The sequence below is a fragment of the Nicotiana tomentosiformis genome, chromosome 1 (assembly GCF_000390325.3).
Source record: "Nicotiana tomentosiformis chromosome 1, ASM39032v3, whole genome shotgun sequence".
NCBI lineage: Eukaryota > Viridiplantae > Streptophyta > Magnoliopsida > Solanales > Solanaceae > Nicotiana > Nicotiana tomentosiformis.
This window is the reverse complement of record NC_090812.1, coordinates 97,286,318-97,301,047: the sequence shown is the minus strand read 5'-3', so window position 1 is coordinate 97,301,047 and position 14,730 is coordinate 97,286,318. Positions and strand designations below refer to the sequence as shown.

The window sequence follows — 14,730 nt, the reverse complement described above, 5'->3', positions numbered from 1 at the left end:
GCGAGAAAAAAGGGCGCGACACTATGTATTGGAGCTGTGGTCAACTGAAAAATTATGTTATCTGCGTTATAATTGTGGTCAACTGAATGATGTAGGTTTTTTTTGTTCTTTCTATTAATTTTTCGTGTTACTGGTGTAGCCGCCGCAATAATTTCTCATTGAAACAACCTATTCCTACTTTTTCCTACGTTTTTAAAGCTTGTCACAACCTTTCTGTATCATTTTAAATCTACCTGACATTTTGTTGGAATTGAAATGCTCTATACATGTACAGGGTCAGAGACAACAGACCAAGATTGATGAGATACAGTCAGCAAAATTCCCCGCTGACTGATTCGTCACTTGTGCTTGCGCCAGAACACAATGATATTGTACCAATTGTTGATATCCAGTCACAATCTCCTGTATGTGTATTTCATGCATGCTAATATGTGTACATATAAAGTACTTTAGTATTTTAATCCCAACTCAATAAATCTACTTCTATCCCCCTCTTTCGCGGATACAACTCTTTCAAATGGAAGGTAAATTATCATTGTCGACTGATGACCAAGATTTCTATAAATTATTGTGTTCACACTGCGGGCAGAAGTATAGAACTCATTCTTCAAAAATTATTCATTGTGCGAGCTGCAATTAACGTGTGATGTTAACACCCTGGTATTGCAGTTTCAAGTCCAAGCCTAATAAATTATGTTCGTTCGACATCTTCAAACAAAAACAAGTATCTTCTGTCATGCTTTATGAAAATCAAATAACGTAAATAAAACAAATTAGTTAATTTACTTGATGCTTAAATCATGTTCTCTTATATATATTCTAGGCTTTGGCAGTACATCATGAAACATTTAGTTTATGGATTCCTCTGCTTGTAAAATTCAATATGGTAGATTTGCTCTTTCGTGTTAAAGAAACTTTACTCCCTTGAAGATTTGTTACACTCCAGAAAAGAAAAATGGAGAACTGAACAGTTTCATGTTTCTAAGACTTCATCTTTTTTGGTTTATGGAGAGCATTTTCATTCTTTTCTCAGAAACCATGCAAGTCGACTGTTACTAACAATTGTTTCTCCAGTGGGGTTGTTAGTGTTAATTGTGTTTTTTCTTTTTTTTGTTGTAGGGCCCGCTTTGAGGTTGTAATGACAGATGGCAGTGGATCAGTTGTTGCAACATTATTAGGTGAATTAGGAGAGAAATTTTTTGATATGACTGTCGCAAATATCTGTGAAATAATCTTAGTAAAGGTATGTTGTTGATGGCAATTCGAGAAACTTCGCTAAAATTATGATACTGTGAAAACAAGTGTACTCTTAGTTCTTTCTATTATGTTTTCCTTGACGTTTTCCTTTGGGTATACTGAAAATAAGCACAGGTTGGTTACTCCTGCGTTCTTAGATACACCTTTACTTTAAATGGACGAAAAAATTAGGTGTCTTTTAATTTCTTATACATCCCAAGTACTTTATAGGCTAAAAAAGATTATATTACTTTTGATCACTATCTTGATGTGTTAAATTCATCTTTTTCTCTCTTACAGGAACAACCATTACCTCTTGAACATGTTCGATAGTGTCTTCCTCATAAACTCTTCAAGATACAACTGAGAAAAACACTTTCTAGAACTTCTGATATGTGGTTGTTCATTGTATCCTACTTTGTCAAGGAAGATTTGTTTCAGTTGCCCACACCAGTAGCCTCTGAAAAAATTGGAGAAAGCAGTAACACTAAATTGAAAAATATTGCAACAATGAAAGAGCTGAAGAAAGAGTTAGAAAGCGGAGAAAGCAGTCACTCGAATATGGAAGAAGTTACACCCAGAGAAGAGCTGAAGAACGAGTTAACTACATAAGGTAGCTCTTATACCAAGAGGCAATAAATTGAACTGTAGACCCCCTCCCCCCTCCCCTCCCCCAGAAAAAATGAAGGTTAATAAACTTTGTCTCTACTTTTTAATTACTCTTTTTAACATGCAGAATAAATAACTCAAACAAAACTCAAATAAAAATAGACGTAACAATGGCGTCGTCAAAATTGAAACAAAACTTTACAATCTCATGTGGTCTTGGTACGTTCGAACCTTGAGTTACTTCAGCTCAGGTTTTCGCTTTTCTTTTTGGGTTAGTATCCAACTTGATCATATATGACTTGAGGGAAAATTAATTCACACGAAGATGTTAAAATTATATGAGGTAGTCAAAATATACTCTTTTCATTTTCGAGAAACACATGTGTCAACAAGTTTAAGATAAAAATATCATATGCTACTTTCTCTTTGGGTTTAGAAAGGTAACTATTTTGCACCAACTATTTTACTATTTTCATATCCTTGTTTCTTGATAAATTTTTTCATTTCTAAATTCATCACTCAAAATTGCTTATTCAATCTTTCATCTGAATTCCTTCAAATGTTATTGGTTTATATATAAATTTTTGAGGTAAAAAAGAGAAACAAATTGTTGGTCCACATTTTATGTGTATGCTCGCAAAAAAATGTGATTAATTGTGGACTCTGGAATGCAACGGGATGGGTTGTTTAAAGAGATGGCCATAAGGTGTTTGATCACTTGCTTGAATGAGTTATTTCACTATGTTCGTCTTCCTATACTGTAATACTGAATCTATATGACTGAAAGCTTCTCATTTACACTACTAAATAAGGAATAATGGTGAAGTTTGAGTACAAATTAAAATCGTTTGTTGTCAAAGGCATTAGCTTTGGACGAATTGGGCAGAATTATGCAATGACAAAATTGATTTCTGCCATCTTTAATGGAGTTAGATGATGTTAAAAAAAAATTGGGGCAGATTGGTTAAGTTAAATTTTAGTGGTGAATTTTCCTTATTGTTTTTCTAAAAATGGAAGTTTTGGTGCATATTCAAAGACACAGCACAAGGAGGATCATAACGTTAAAGTAATGATTCAAAAATATAAATTAGCACTTCTGTACTACGCTAAAGGAGAGGAAAAAAGGCACAATACAAACTATTTAGTAAGATAATTAGTCAATTGCACCATTGTAGGCATCAGTAATTAAGAAAATATTTTCCCAGTTACAAAAATATTTCATCATGCTTTTATCTTTTTGTTCAAGTATAATCACTTCTATATTCATTGATGCTCATATTCATCCTCCTCTGTAAAAGCAACACTTGTAACACTTTGGATTACCAACTAAAGAACAAACAACTCAAAAAAACTTCAAATGTTGATCGGTAAATTTTTATTTGTTCACATCATAGAACAACAAGTTTATGTCACTCTTCAACTACAGTGTCTGAATATCCCGCTCCCGTCATTGGCTTAATTTTTTTCTTTTTTCTTTTTGTTGTGAGAAGAGGATGAAAATGGGAGGAAATGAGTTAAGATTTTATCAAAGATATCGTCTTTAGATTCAATTACAGAACGTGTCACCTCAGCTTATTCTTTTATTGTCTCCATTACTTAGCATCTTACTAATGTTCACAAATCACTGCTGGATAAATTTTGAGCACACCATCTTTCATTAGGTTTCAGTAATATTCTATTGTTTATGCGTGAAAAAGACTTCGCTAAGCCCTTCAGTTAATATAGAGTAATTGTTCCTGCATTCTTTATGCCTAACAAACACTTGCTTATAATGCTATTCTAAAAAATCTATATGTTGCAATTAGATTCTGAATTTTCTCCTATTATACAATATGTTTTTCAATATAAACTACTGGTGTACTTCAATGAAAACATTCACTAGCATGAGGTTCCAATACTTAAATATTTCTCTGTCGCTCTTACATTCATCCTCTTCTTTGTAGAGACGTCTTTTGAAGTTATGTACATACGTGATTCAAACCCGCCAGCTTGTGTATGACAGGTACTGCAAATAACAACCTACTACTTTTTTTTATTTACCAAATTACTTTGTCACTTGACATTACTGACATCCTTTTATTTTCCAATACTACAGAAAACATGAACAATGCGCTTCACTTTATGTAACTTACTGGCATGTACATGTATATTTTTGGCTAGCCGGTAAAATATAATGATCCTGTAACTGATGTAAATAGTGCTTGATGAAAGACTTACCAGTAAATATGATCTCCTTTTTGGCTTGAATTTGTTTTCTTCGTTTTATGATCTATCAAAGTTTTAAATAGAAACAAAGTCATTGTTTGTCCCACTGGCAATATAAAATCTAGAGCATTATTTAAATTGTTATAAGAAGCAAGTAATTCGCAATGAGTTTATTGCAGGTAAATCATTCACTTTTTTTAATTGGGAATTCTTCTACTATTCGTCTCAATTTTTTCATGATAACTTAAAAAGAATTGCAATATTACTACTATGTTAACAATAATATGCGCTATCAGAAAATGCGGTAAAGGATACAAATAAAAGCGCATAAGGAATTCATTTTTAGTTGCTTCTACTACATAAATATTGATTACCTATTGATCAATAGTCTTTATACCCATTAAGTTTATTTGAGTTTATATACATGTAAAAGATCCTTACTTTTGAACTTATTAGAGAATAGATCTACTAACTATTATCCCTGTTTCAGTTTATGTGAACTTATTTCTTTTTTGATCTGTTCCAAAAAGAATGACTAATTTCTAAATTTGGAAACAATTTTGCACATAAATACTCTGAGCACCTTTTTGAATTGTTTAGGACCACAAATTCCAAAAGTCTTTATTTTTTGTTAAATTTCATGCTCACTCAAACAGGTTCACATAAATTGGAACGAAGGGAGTAATAACTAATAAAACGTTATTAGTGAGGATTATATTTGAATAAGAAATAAACAGGTACATTTCAAATCTGTATTTGACCATAATATAACTTATTCTCGATCAAAAAGTTATTCATTATTTTCATTAAAAAATATCAGTTGCTAACTTATGAAATGGCCCGGGCTGAGTTAGTCATATAGAACGAGGTGCAATTTGGAAACTGTAGTTTGCACCGTTTGGCCGCAGCCGTAGGTTTGTTCAGGAGCGGCCACGTGGTAAACTGGCAGGTCAATCATCAGCAGCAGTGAACCAAAGCACTCTTCCTCAATCCTCCAAATGGCATGGAGGTTCGCACCACCCCTTCAACCTTCTCTCCTCACTATAAAAAATGCCCATTTCAACTCCCCAAACTCCCTTTCCATTTTTGGCAAATCTCTCAAATCTTCTATGCTCAAGAGTCTCCTAATTTCTTCCTCATCTCGCTACTACATTTCCAAGAAACCCATCAAATTCCACTTGCATAATAATACTACTGCTCCCTTTGCCAAATCAACTGGGCCTTGTTCCAGCTTTCTTCGTCGGCCCATTCACTCTCTGAGTGTTCTTGCCATGGCTGAACAGTCGTCATCCAGCAGTTCTTCCCAGGCGGCCCATAAACATACCAATCGTCTTGCCTCTGAACATAGTCCTTATCTTCTTCAGCACGCCCATAATCCGGTATTACATATTACTACTACTACTTTTAAAATTTTATCGAACATTGATGAATCCCCAAATTTAATTTTAGGATTTTGGATTGAGGCGTAGTTGATAGTGATAGTCTGGGGACTGTTTGTTGGAATATTTAATTTTGTCATTAAACCAAAAGAGGAAGAAAAAGCTTATGCGTTTCTATTCTCTGCACTAACTTTGTTACTTTGTTCATGATGGGAAGGTTGATTGGTATCCATGGGGTGAGGAGGCCTTTGCTGAAGCTCGCAAAAGAGATGTCCCTATCTTTTTGTCAAGTCAGTAACTTTTTGTGTTTCATTATATTACTCACTATTCCATTTTATGTGGCATTCTTTCCTTTATAGTCTGCTCCATAGTTGTCCCAAACAAAATGTCACTTATTTTAGACCATAAGTCTGAAAGTCCTTTTTTTAAAAGACTCCGCGCCACATAAATTGATATGGAGGAAGCTTTGTGATTTTTGCAGTACCCCTTTTAGTCTATTGCAGTTATTCCAAATGATTCAATTATGATTTCCTAAAAGCTAATATTGAAATCTTTTCGTGCTGTATTTTGGTTATGGATCATGTGGTGCTTGCCATGTCACGTTTGAAGTTGGTTACAGCACGTGTCATTGGTAAGTTTTTGTTTTATTACCTGGAGAGTTTCTAGAAATTAATATAGTGGAAGACTAATGCTTTATTAATTGATAAGGTGTCATGTCATGGAAGTTGAATCTTTTGAAGATGAAGAGGTGGCCAAATTGCTAAATGATTGGTTCATTAGCATCAAGGTGAATCTGAAAGTTTATTCACGCTAACTTATCGAGCTACTTAGCTAGTTGTCTATAATCTTCCAACTAATAAACATTTCGTTACCTTGTATGTGTACAGGTTGATAGAGAAGAGCGTCCAGATGTTGACAAGGTAAAAAATCTCATTGGATTATGCTTTAGTTGATCGCTTTTCTAGTTGATTCTATTGGATTAGATTTGTTCCATTCAACTTGCATTGCTATTTGATGTATGCTATTGTATTTTGTTTTTTTTGTTACACTCAGCGTTGCACTTGGTGTTCTTTGATTATCCTCGTTGATAGAATCTTATTCTTTGCAAATAAGTTGCTATCATCACTTTCTTGCCTCTGGTTATGTGATGAACAAAGTACGGACACTGAATTTAGTTGACTAATATTAGTTCCTTAATGATTGTTCGATTTTAATGTCCAAAGGTGATGCTATCCGCAATGAGTGGCCTAATTTTTGTTCTATTCTCAGGTGTACATGACATATGTGCAAGCTTTATATGGTGGCGGCGGTTGGCCACTAAGCGTCTTTCTTTCACCTGATTTGAAGCCCTTGATGGGTGGGACTTATTTTCCTCCAGAAGACAGCTATGGAAGGCCAGGATTTAAAACTATACTTAGGTGTGCACATTCTCTACTTTCAGATTAAGCCGTTCAACATGAACTTGTGCTGCACTTTAAATATGAATGAAATTCTTTTTAAGCTCAAAGTTCTGAGAATATTTCCTGTATGCTTCATCATCATGCTTAGGAAAGTGAAGGAAGCGTGGAACAGCAAGAGAGACATGCTTGTCCAGAGTGGATCCTTTGCAATAGAACAATTATCAGAGGCAATGGCGGCAGTTGCAACATCAAATAAGCTTTCAGATGAGGTTCCGGAAACTGCACTGCGTAAATGTGCTGATCATGTAAGATTTTCCGTGAATACGTAGCCGAGTTGTCTTTTGTATGTGGTGGCAACCTGACTGTTTGGAGTTACTTACAAGAAAAGCCACATTTGATGCTTGAGAGAGACCTATTGCATCCTCCTGTCTCTTCTTTGTTGCTACTATCCTTATTATTTTGAAGTACTTCAGAATTCTTCAGCTTCTCTTGATAGATATTGCGTCTTTTTCTCTATGGTAATTGACCATTGAGAAAAGGGGCCATATATATCATGAGAAGCTGACCCGCAAACCTCAGGGTGCTGAGTCTCTGTCTGACTTGATAATTTGACATCTTTGCTTGTTCCTGAAATTTGACTATCTGAATGCTACTCTTAAGGATGAATCATATGATGTTGTTATGATGATGGTCTAACATCCACATGTCCCCTGCATTTGCTGCAGCTAGGAGAAAGCTATGATTCGAAATATGGTGGTTTTGGTTCTGCACCCAAATTTCCAAGGCCAGTTGAGATGCAGCTGATGCTTTACAGCTCAAAGAGGTCTGGGGAGACTGGAAAATCAGGTGAAGCCAAGAATGCTCTAAATATGGTCTTGTTCACTTTAGAATGCATGGCGAGGGGTGGTATCCATGATCATGTTGGAGGTGGTTTTCACAGATACAGTGTGGATGAATGCTGGCATGGTGAGCTGAATTATTATGTATGTATTGTGATAATTAATTTTAATTCTCGGTCAATTGATGTGTTCTTTTCCTGCTTCTTGCAGTTCCACATTTCGAGAAAATGTTATATGATCAGGGTCAACTTTGTAATGTCTATCTCGATGCTTTTTGTATCACAAAGGATGTGTTTTATTCAAGTTTTTCTCGTGATATCCTTGACTACTTGAGGAGGGATATGATTGGTCCAAATGGTGAAATATTTTCGGCGGAAGATGCTGATAGTTATGAATCTGAAGGTGCGTCACGGAAAAAGGAGGGTGCTTTCTATGTCTGGACTAGTACCGAGGTACTTATCGCTTTTGTTTTTACTGTCAAATGTTTGAATAGGTATCGTTTCTGTTTTGTTGTTTGAAGTTCGAGTATCGAGACATGTATGAATCAGCAATTTCTGGCTAACATCTGGAATGGATAGACTGGTCAGGTGGTCGTTGCTCCAAACACATGCCTCAGATGCTGTTGGCAATTGACCTCCAGCTTATTATATGTCTTGATATTTCGCTCTACACCATGCTCAGTTAGTGTTGCAAATCTTTAAAGTTTGGAGAAAGCTCAGATATGCTTTTGGCAAATGACAGTATGGTTGATATGGTATAGCAATTTAGAAGTCAGCTTGACTCATAAAAGTGGAACATTGAATTGTAACTTAAAATCGGAGTTGCTCAATAAATTTGATTTCTTCAAGTAAGCTGGACTAATCAGTTTCCAATGGAAATTTATATGCATCATTTTTTGATTATCCACTGGAAGTATCTAAAATAAAATGGCATGGAGGATCGACAAGCCAGCATACTTGTAAGGTGCAGATTGGACAAATCAAATTTTTATGCCAAGCTCAGCCAAATCTAGATTTTACGGATCCTGTTTTCTAACAAAATTTCAAATTAAGTAGCCCCACCAAGTAGCTCTTCTGGCCAAACTGGTTGCACAAGCGCTGTTATATTCTCAGCTGCTGCTATGGAAGGCGTCATTAACTTCAAAAACAGTCTAGTCCTTAAACATGCTAAAACTGTTGGATCAATGCTTAGCCCAATCCACATATAGGAAGCCAGTTTTAGCAAGCATTATAGCCTTGTAAGACATGGTTCCATGCATATCTGATTAGTAAAACAAAAATATAGGAGAAAGCATTTACTATGTGACACAATCAAAAAGGATAAAAAGAGGAAAACAGAAAATACCTACCGAGAAAGCTACTTGTGTGACACGATTTTCTGCCCAGCATTGAGCTTGAGTGCATTGATTTTTCTGAAGGTTGACAACATAGTTGGCGAGCACGCAATGCTTGTCAAGGATCACTATTATGTGAAACCCTCAGGTAACTGTGATCTTTCAAGGAGGAGTGATCCACATAATGAATTCAAGGGCAAAAACGTGCTAATAGAAAGAAGTAGTACCTCTGCGATGGCATCAAAACATGCTTTGCCTGTCGAGCAGTATCTTGATATCCTGGGGAACGCTCGGCAGAAACTCTTTGATGTGAGGTTGGAACGTCCCCGGCCACATCTGGATGATAAGGTATATTTCTTTTTCGCAGATGTGCTTACTATTTCCATTATGCTCAGTGCGATGACTGATCTATTCTTGTAGGTTATTGTATCATGGAATGGCCTAGTGATTTCATCCCTTGCTAGAGCGTCAAAAATTCTCAAGGGAGAACCGGAGGGAACAAGATTCTACTTCCCTGTGACAGTCACCAATGTAAGATTTCAGAGCCATCTTTGACTTTAAGAAATGGGTTAGTCTCATAAATTCGTGGCACTGTACTTTCTCAGCAGGTATGTGTAAAATCTTAAATTGGTAGTAATAAAATCTTTGTTAAGCAGTTGAAATTTCAGTTTGTTTAATGAAAATATTGATACTCATTGTCCTCCAAGGTTCTATATGCCTCTGAAACCAGGATCTTTGGTGCATTACTGGATTGATACCTATGTCTTTTGGTCAACTTTTATTTGTTATAAACTCTCATTTTTGCAAAGCATTTTGACACATTTAGTCAACTTACGTCTTAGATCAGGTACTGTTGGTAGGGTTGCCTTCTTTGTTGACTGCTTAAATTTGTTTCTGCTCATCATTTTCAGCCCAAGGAGTACATGGATGTCGCTGAGAAAGCAGCATATTTTATCAGGAATAACCTTTATAATCAACAGACACACAGGCTGCAGCATAGCTTTAGGAATGGTCCTTCCAAAGCACCTGGATTTCTAGATGATTACGCATTTCTGATATCAGGTCTACTGGATCTTTACGAGTTCGGTGGTTCAGTCTTCTGGTTGGGCTGGGCACTCGAACTTCAGGAGACCCAAGTAAGAAATTTTTTTATCTTTCGGTCAATAGGACAAGTTCTTGTTACTGTTAAACTATTTCTTGCAGGATGAGTTATTTCTCGACAAAGCTGGAGGAGGTTATTTCAGCACAACTGGTGAAGATCCTTCTGTTCTTCTCCGTGTGAAAGAAGATCATGATGGAGCGGAGCCTTCAGGGAATTCTGTTTCAGTGATTAATCTAGTGAGATTGGCCTCTATGGTTGCTGGTGACAAATCCAAACATTACAGAGAGACTGCAGAACATGTTCTGGTGTGCCTTTTGCCTTGAACTTTCTGGGTCTTATGTTGATTATATAATCCGTGTATTGTTGCCAGTAAATTTGTAACTTTTGCATTTGATAGGCGGTTTTTGAGAAGAGGTTGAAAGATGCAGCTGTCGCTGTGCCACTGATGTGCTGTGCAGCAGACATGCTGGCTTTTCCTACTAGAAAGCAGGTAGTTTTAGTTGGAGTGAAATCTTCTGAGGAGTTTGAAAACATGGTTGCTGCTGCTCATGCAGCATACGATCTTAACAAGACGGTAAGTACTTTCCGTGCAGGAGCTAAACCTTCATATCACATTGTACGTTGGTGAATTTTGCTTCTTACTAGTACTGATTCTAAATAGGTTGTTCACATCGATCCAACCGATGCGGAGGAGAAGAGATTTTGGGAAGAAATTAATGGAAATATTGCTTTGATGGCGAAAAACAATGCTGCTGCTGACAAACTAATTGCCCTTGTTTGTCAAAACTTCACATGTAGCCCTCCAGTCAGTGACCCGAAATCTCTTGAATCATTGCTCTCGCAGTAAATACTAAAAGCTTTGATCAAGAGTAGTTCAATAGTATGTACATAAGAGTTGCCACCAGCAACTAGAGAAACTGAAATTACTTGTTTGCCTAAATTATGTGTTACAATAAGGTTCTGCTATGGTGGCTCTGTTTTCTCGTGACCCAAGTGTACTATAGTTCATTAGCTTTGGCTAAGGGTTAGTTCAAAGATATGTGTACATAAGAAACCAGATACTGAGATCAGATGTTAGTCTAATGAATGTGCTACAATAGGGTTCTGGTGTGGTGGTTCTTTTTTCTTGTTAGTAAACACTTAAGTTGTGTCGAGTACTACTATATTTTATTTTTCCATTGATAGTGCTAGAGAGGAGTATTAAGTTTGTACTTGTTGAAGTAAATATTAAGAGTTTATGTCTATTACATAGTTTTACATTGTGATACCCTATTTTAATCAAATTGAATCGTCATTTTTTACTACTTGTTTATTATCACTTACATTCAGTAAATGCTTAATTATATAATTAGTTTCAGTACTTGCAATAATTTTTTCTCCACTTAATGTTTATCAGTTTCAATCAACTAAACTAAGAGTTACACCAAACAATCTCTTGGTTATATGTCCAGATTCATTAAATGGAATAATGTCTATTTGCTTTTTACCATTTTGTACTTTAATTTTCGATTTGGTACGCCCAGTCTAGAATACTTAGAATAGACACCACCACCAAATATCCCGCCGGAACCACCAGACCAAAATAATCTCATGGAAGTAGAAGGTATCACATTGGACTCCTACAAGAAAATGCTGCTGGACAAACAAGCAACAAATCAATTCGTATACTATGGGTAGGAGCTCCCTACAAACAATAATGATGATAAAGGCAAAGAAAATGATGGGCCAATAGCCTATCCCAGGAGGGCAAAAAACCGCATGTATCATCCTTGGCGCTTCTCGGTCATCATAAAAGTCTTTAATCGTAGAATGCCCCATCATTTCCTCTATTCCAAACTAGTTGACCTTTGGAAACCATCTGAACAGTTAATCTAGATTTGACCTAGGATGTGATTTCTTCATAGTCAAGTTTGGTTTGGAGGAAAATTTGGCTAAGGCACTACACCTAGGTTGTTGGTTCATATCTGGAATTTTCTCTCAGTCCGTAAATGGGAACCAAAATTCGTTCCACGGGAGGCAACTCTATCCTTCACTGCCATCTGGATTCGTTGTCACAACTGCCAACTGAGTTCTATGACAAAGAAATTTTGGAAAAGGTTGGAAGGAAACTAGGCAAACTACTCAAAATAGACATGTGCACGTCTTCCACCCTGAGGGGGAGGTATGCACGCATCTGTATCCCAGTGCCACTAGAGACTCCGGTGGAAATTTCAGTCGTTATTGGAGATCACAAACAGGCAGTGATCTATGAAGGGGAAGGAACCTTGTGCAAAGGCTGTGGCAGAATAGGCCACACCTTGAAATCATGTACACACAGGCAAGAAACGATAACACCATCACAAGAAGTCCCAGAATGCTATGAAGCGCATAATAACAAGGATGCCAAGGATGAATGGAAAACGGTAACCTTCCCAAGAAGAAGAAAACCAATTCAAAAGAACACGCAAGTTCAAAGCAACAAGACATAAAAAAATGCCAACCAAGCTGAACAATCCACACAGAAGATTCAGGTAAAAATGTTTGATGCAAATTCTGGTAAGTTCTTGGAAACAAAAACTTTTAAATACAATACTAAAATTATTACTAATCAGGTCATTAATCATCAACGGCATACTAACCTGTTTGACAAAAAAAAATCCAATATCCCTCCACCGAAAACCCACTTCACAGAGGATCAGTCCAAGTCCAATGCAAGGAGGAAAGGGGGACCGGGGTCGGAGGAGGCAAGCACAGGTACAATTGTTTTCCCTATTCAAGCCCAAACCACAAACAATGTGGCCCTCATTACTAATCACACATCAGGCCTGGACCTAACAAGCCAGAGTCGGCTGGGCTATCAACTTCCCACAACGCCCACTACCGGGGGCCATCCCCAATTGGTAAATGCTCGCCCAAATGATACACCCTGCCCCAATACCTACTCGACCCATAATCATCCCCTACCAGAGCAACCTGCAGAAACAACCTCACCATAATCCATGGTTACTTAAGTGCATCACCTGAGAAATCACCAAAACTCAAGTGATATGACAACTTCCGTCCACTCAAGCAGATTCATAATTAATTTCAAATCCCTAGTATTAGACGTAAATACTAAAGATCAAAATACCGAAAATGATTTGACAAGAAGCACCAAGCACTCTATTATGCACCCACTGTCCAATTCAATCTCCACTTTTACCCAAAGAGGAAAATAAAAAAACCAAAAATGGAACACCTTCAACAACCACCCATCCTCGTAACTTCCACCCCACTGCTGCCGAACCACAAACCGACATCTTGGCTGGAATTGGCGTTGCAGTGCTAGCAGCTAGCCTACAACTTCATATTAGGGAACCAACTGGTTACCCTAATCATTCAGAACCCAGCGCATCTGGCGAGAGTGACAATGGAAGCTTTGGACAAGGCCTTGGCAACCTTAGGCCTGTATCTAGGGAAATTGATGATCCTCACAACAAATACCAGCAGCATGCACCCCAACTTGGAACCACCGATAGTCAACAACTTACTAGTTCAAGCATTCTAATTGATTCCCTTCTTCCCAGAACCAGCAGTAGAGGACCTAGTGGCAACTCCCCAGTTTGTGGTTATCGGACCACCATCCCAACAAGTGCCATCGTCTTCAACTCCAGTAGAGAAGGGACAAACCCTACCACTAAGGAATATAACGAAAAAAATCAACAGAGCACTAGACCTGCTCAAGGGGAAAACAATCAAGGACACGAAAACATTAAAGGAAGGTTATGGACCACTACGGACGGACTCACTCCTACTGGACTCAGTCAGGGCGATAGAGTTCGGTGTGTAGAGCAGCGAGATTCTAGTCCTACTATGTCCCCGTGCTCTATCCAAGTGTGGAATAGGATTAGGATCCTACCAGAGTCAGGGTGTGATCAAGACATTGCTAATACTGATCCTTGTACTGAGCATGAAGAACCCAGAGAAGAAGAAAATTGTGATGCCTCCTCGGGGGACAGAGAAGGCACTGATGATGGACTCCTCAACCAAACCCACCCCCCTAATGAATTACCTCATATGGAATGTTTAGGGGAGGGAACAATGTAGAGTTCATAAGACATTGCTCAACTATGGTGCAGATGCACAAACCAACTATGTTAGTGTTGTTGGAAACAAGGTTGGCCGATCATAAGAAGCTGACTGCGAATCTTCAATTCGACATGCTAATTCAGTTCCCAGCAGTGGGTCTCTCTGGAGGCATAGTTATGATGTGTAAGGCAGAATATGTACAGGTAGACGAGGTATCCACTACACTCCAAGGTATCCATGCAATGGTCAAGGTATTACCCTCGCATACCCCCTGGGTTTTCTCTACAATTTATGCTAGCAATTTTTTATCTGAAAGGAAAGTGCTATGGGACTGCTTAGTTGATATCGCTAGGAACTTCAATGGTAATTGGTTCGTAGGAGGACATTTTAATAAAGTCCTGAGAGCTAGGGATAAGTTTGGGGGTAACAACATCAACTCTAACATAAGTAACCTTTTTCGGAACTGCCTTAATTAATGCAAACTAGTGGACCTAGGTATACAAAGGTAGTAAATACACATGGACCAACAAAAGATATAAGAATAGGAGTAGCCTAATCCTAGAGAGAATTGATAGATGCT

The 14,730-nt window shown here is 37.5% G+C and overlaps 1 protein-coding gene and 1 long non-coding RNA gene across 3 annotated transcripts in view; both read left to right on the top strand.

The window, feature by feature from the left end:
* The window catches only part of LOC138900754 (uncharacterized), a 38,284-nt gene extending 36,256 nt beyond the window's left edge, over positions 1-2,028 (top strand). Inside the window, exons 2-4 of the long non-coding RNA XR_011412001.1 lie at positions 275-660; positions 1,120-1,243; positions 1,537-2,028. This is a non-coding gene — a long non-coding RNA (uncharacterized lncRNA). The remainder of the gene's footprint in view (positions 1-274; positions 661-1,119; positions 1,244-1,536) is intronic.
* Positions 2,029-4,960: 2,932 nt separating this feature from the next.
* On the top strand, positions 4,961-11,407 carry LOC104103037 (uncharacterized). 2 transcript variants are annotated; one of them, XM_009610903.4, is made up of 15 exons: positions 4,961-5,429; positions 5,647-5,719; positions 6,039-6,060; positions 6,138-6,216; positions 6,317-6,349; positions 6,699-6,847; positions 6,978-7,134; positions 7,555-7,795; positions 7,879-8,120; positions 9,086-9,349; positions 9,422-9,532; positions 9,913-10,137; positions 10,205-10,408; positions 10,501-10,677; positions 10,765-11,407. In XM_009610903.4, the coding sequence occupies exons 1-15, from the start codon at positions 5,049-5,051 to the stop codon at positions 10,948-10,950; spliced, it is 2,544 nt and encodes an 847-aa protein (XP_009609198.2). In that variant the 5' UTR covers positions 4,961-5,048; the 3' UTR covers positions 10,951-11,407. The 2 variants fall into 2 exon arrangements, with proteins under 2 accessions (XP_009609198.2, XP_018628630.1); XM_018773114.3 differs by lacking the exon at positions 4,961-5,429 and having other exon boundaries at positions 5,657-5,719; positions 6,049-6,060.
* Positions 11,408-14,730: the final 3,323 nt, after the last annotated feature.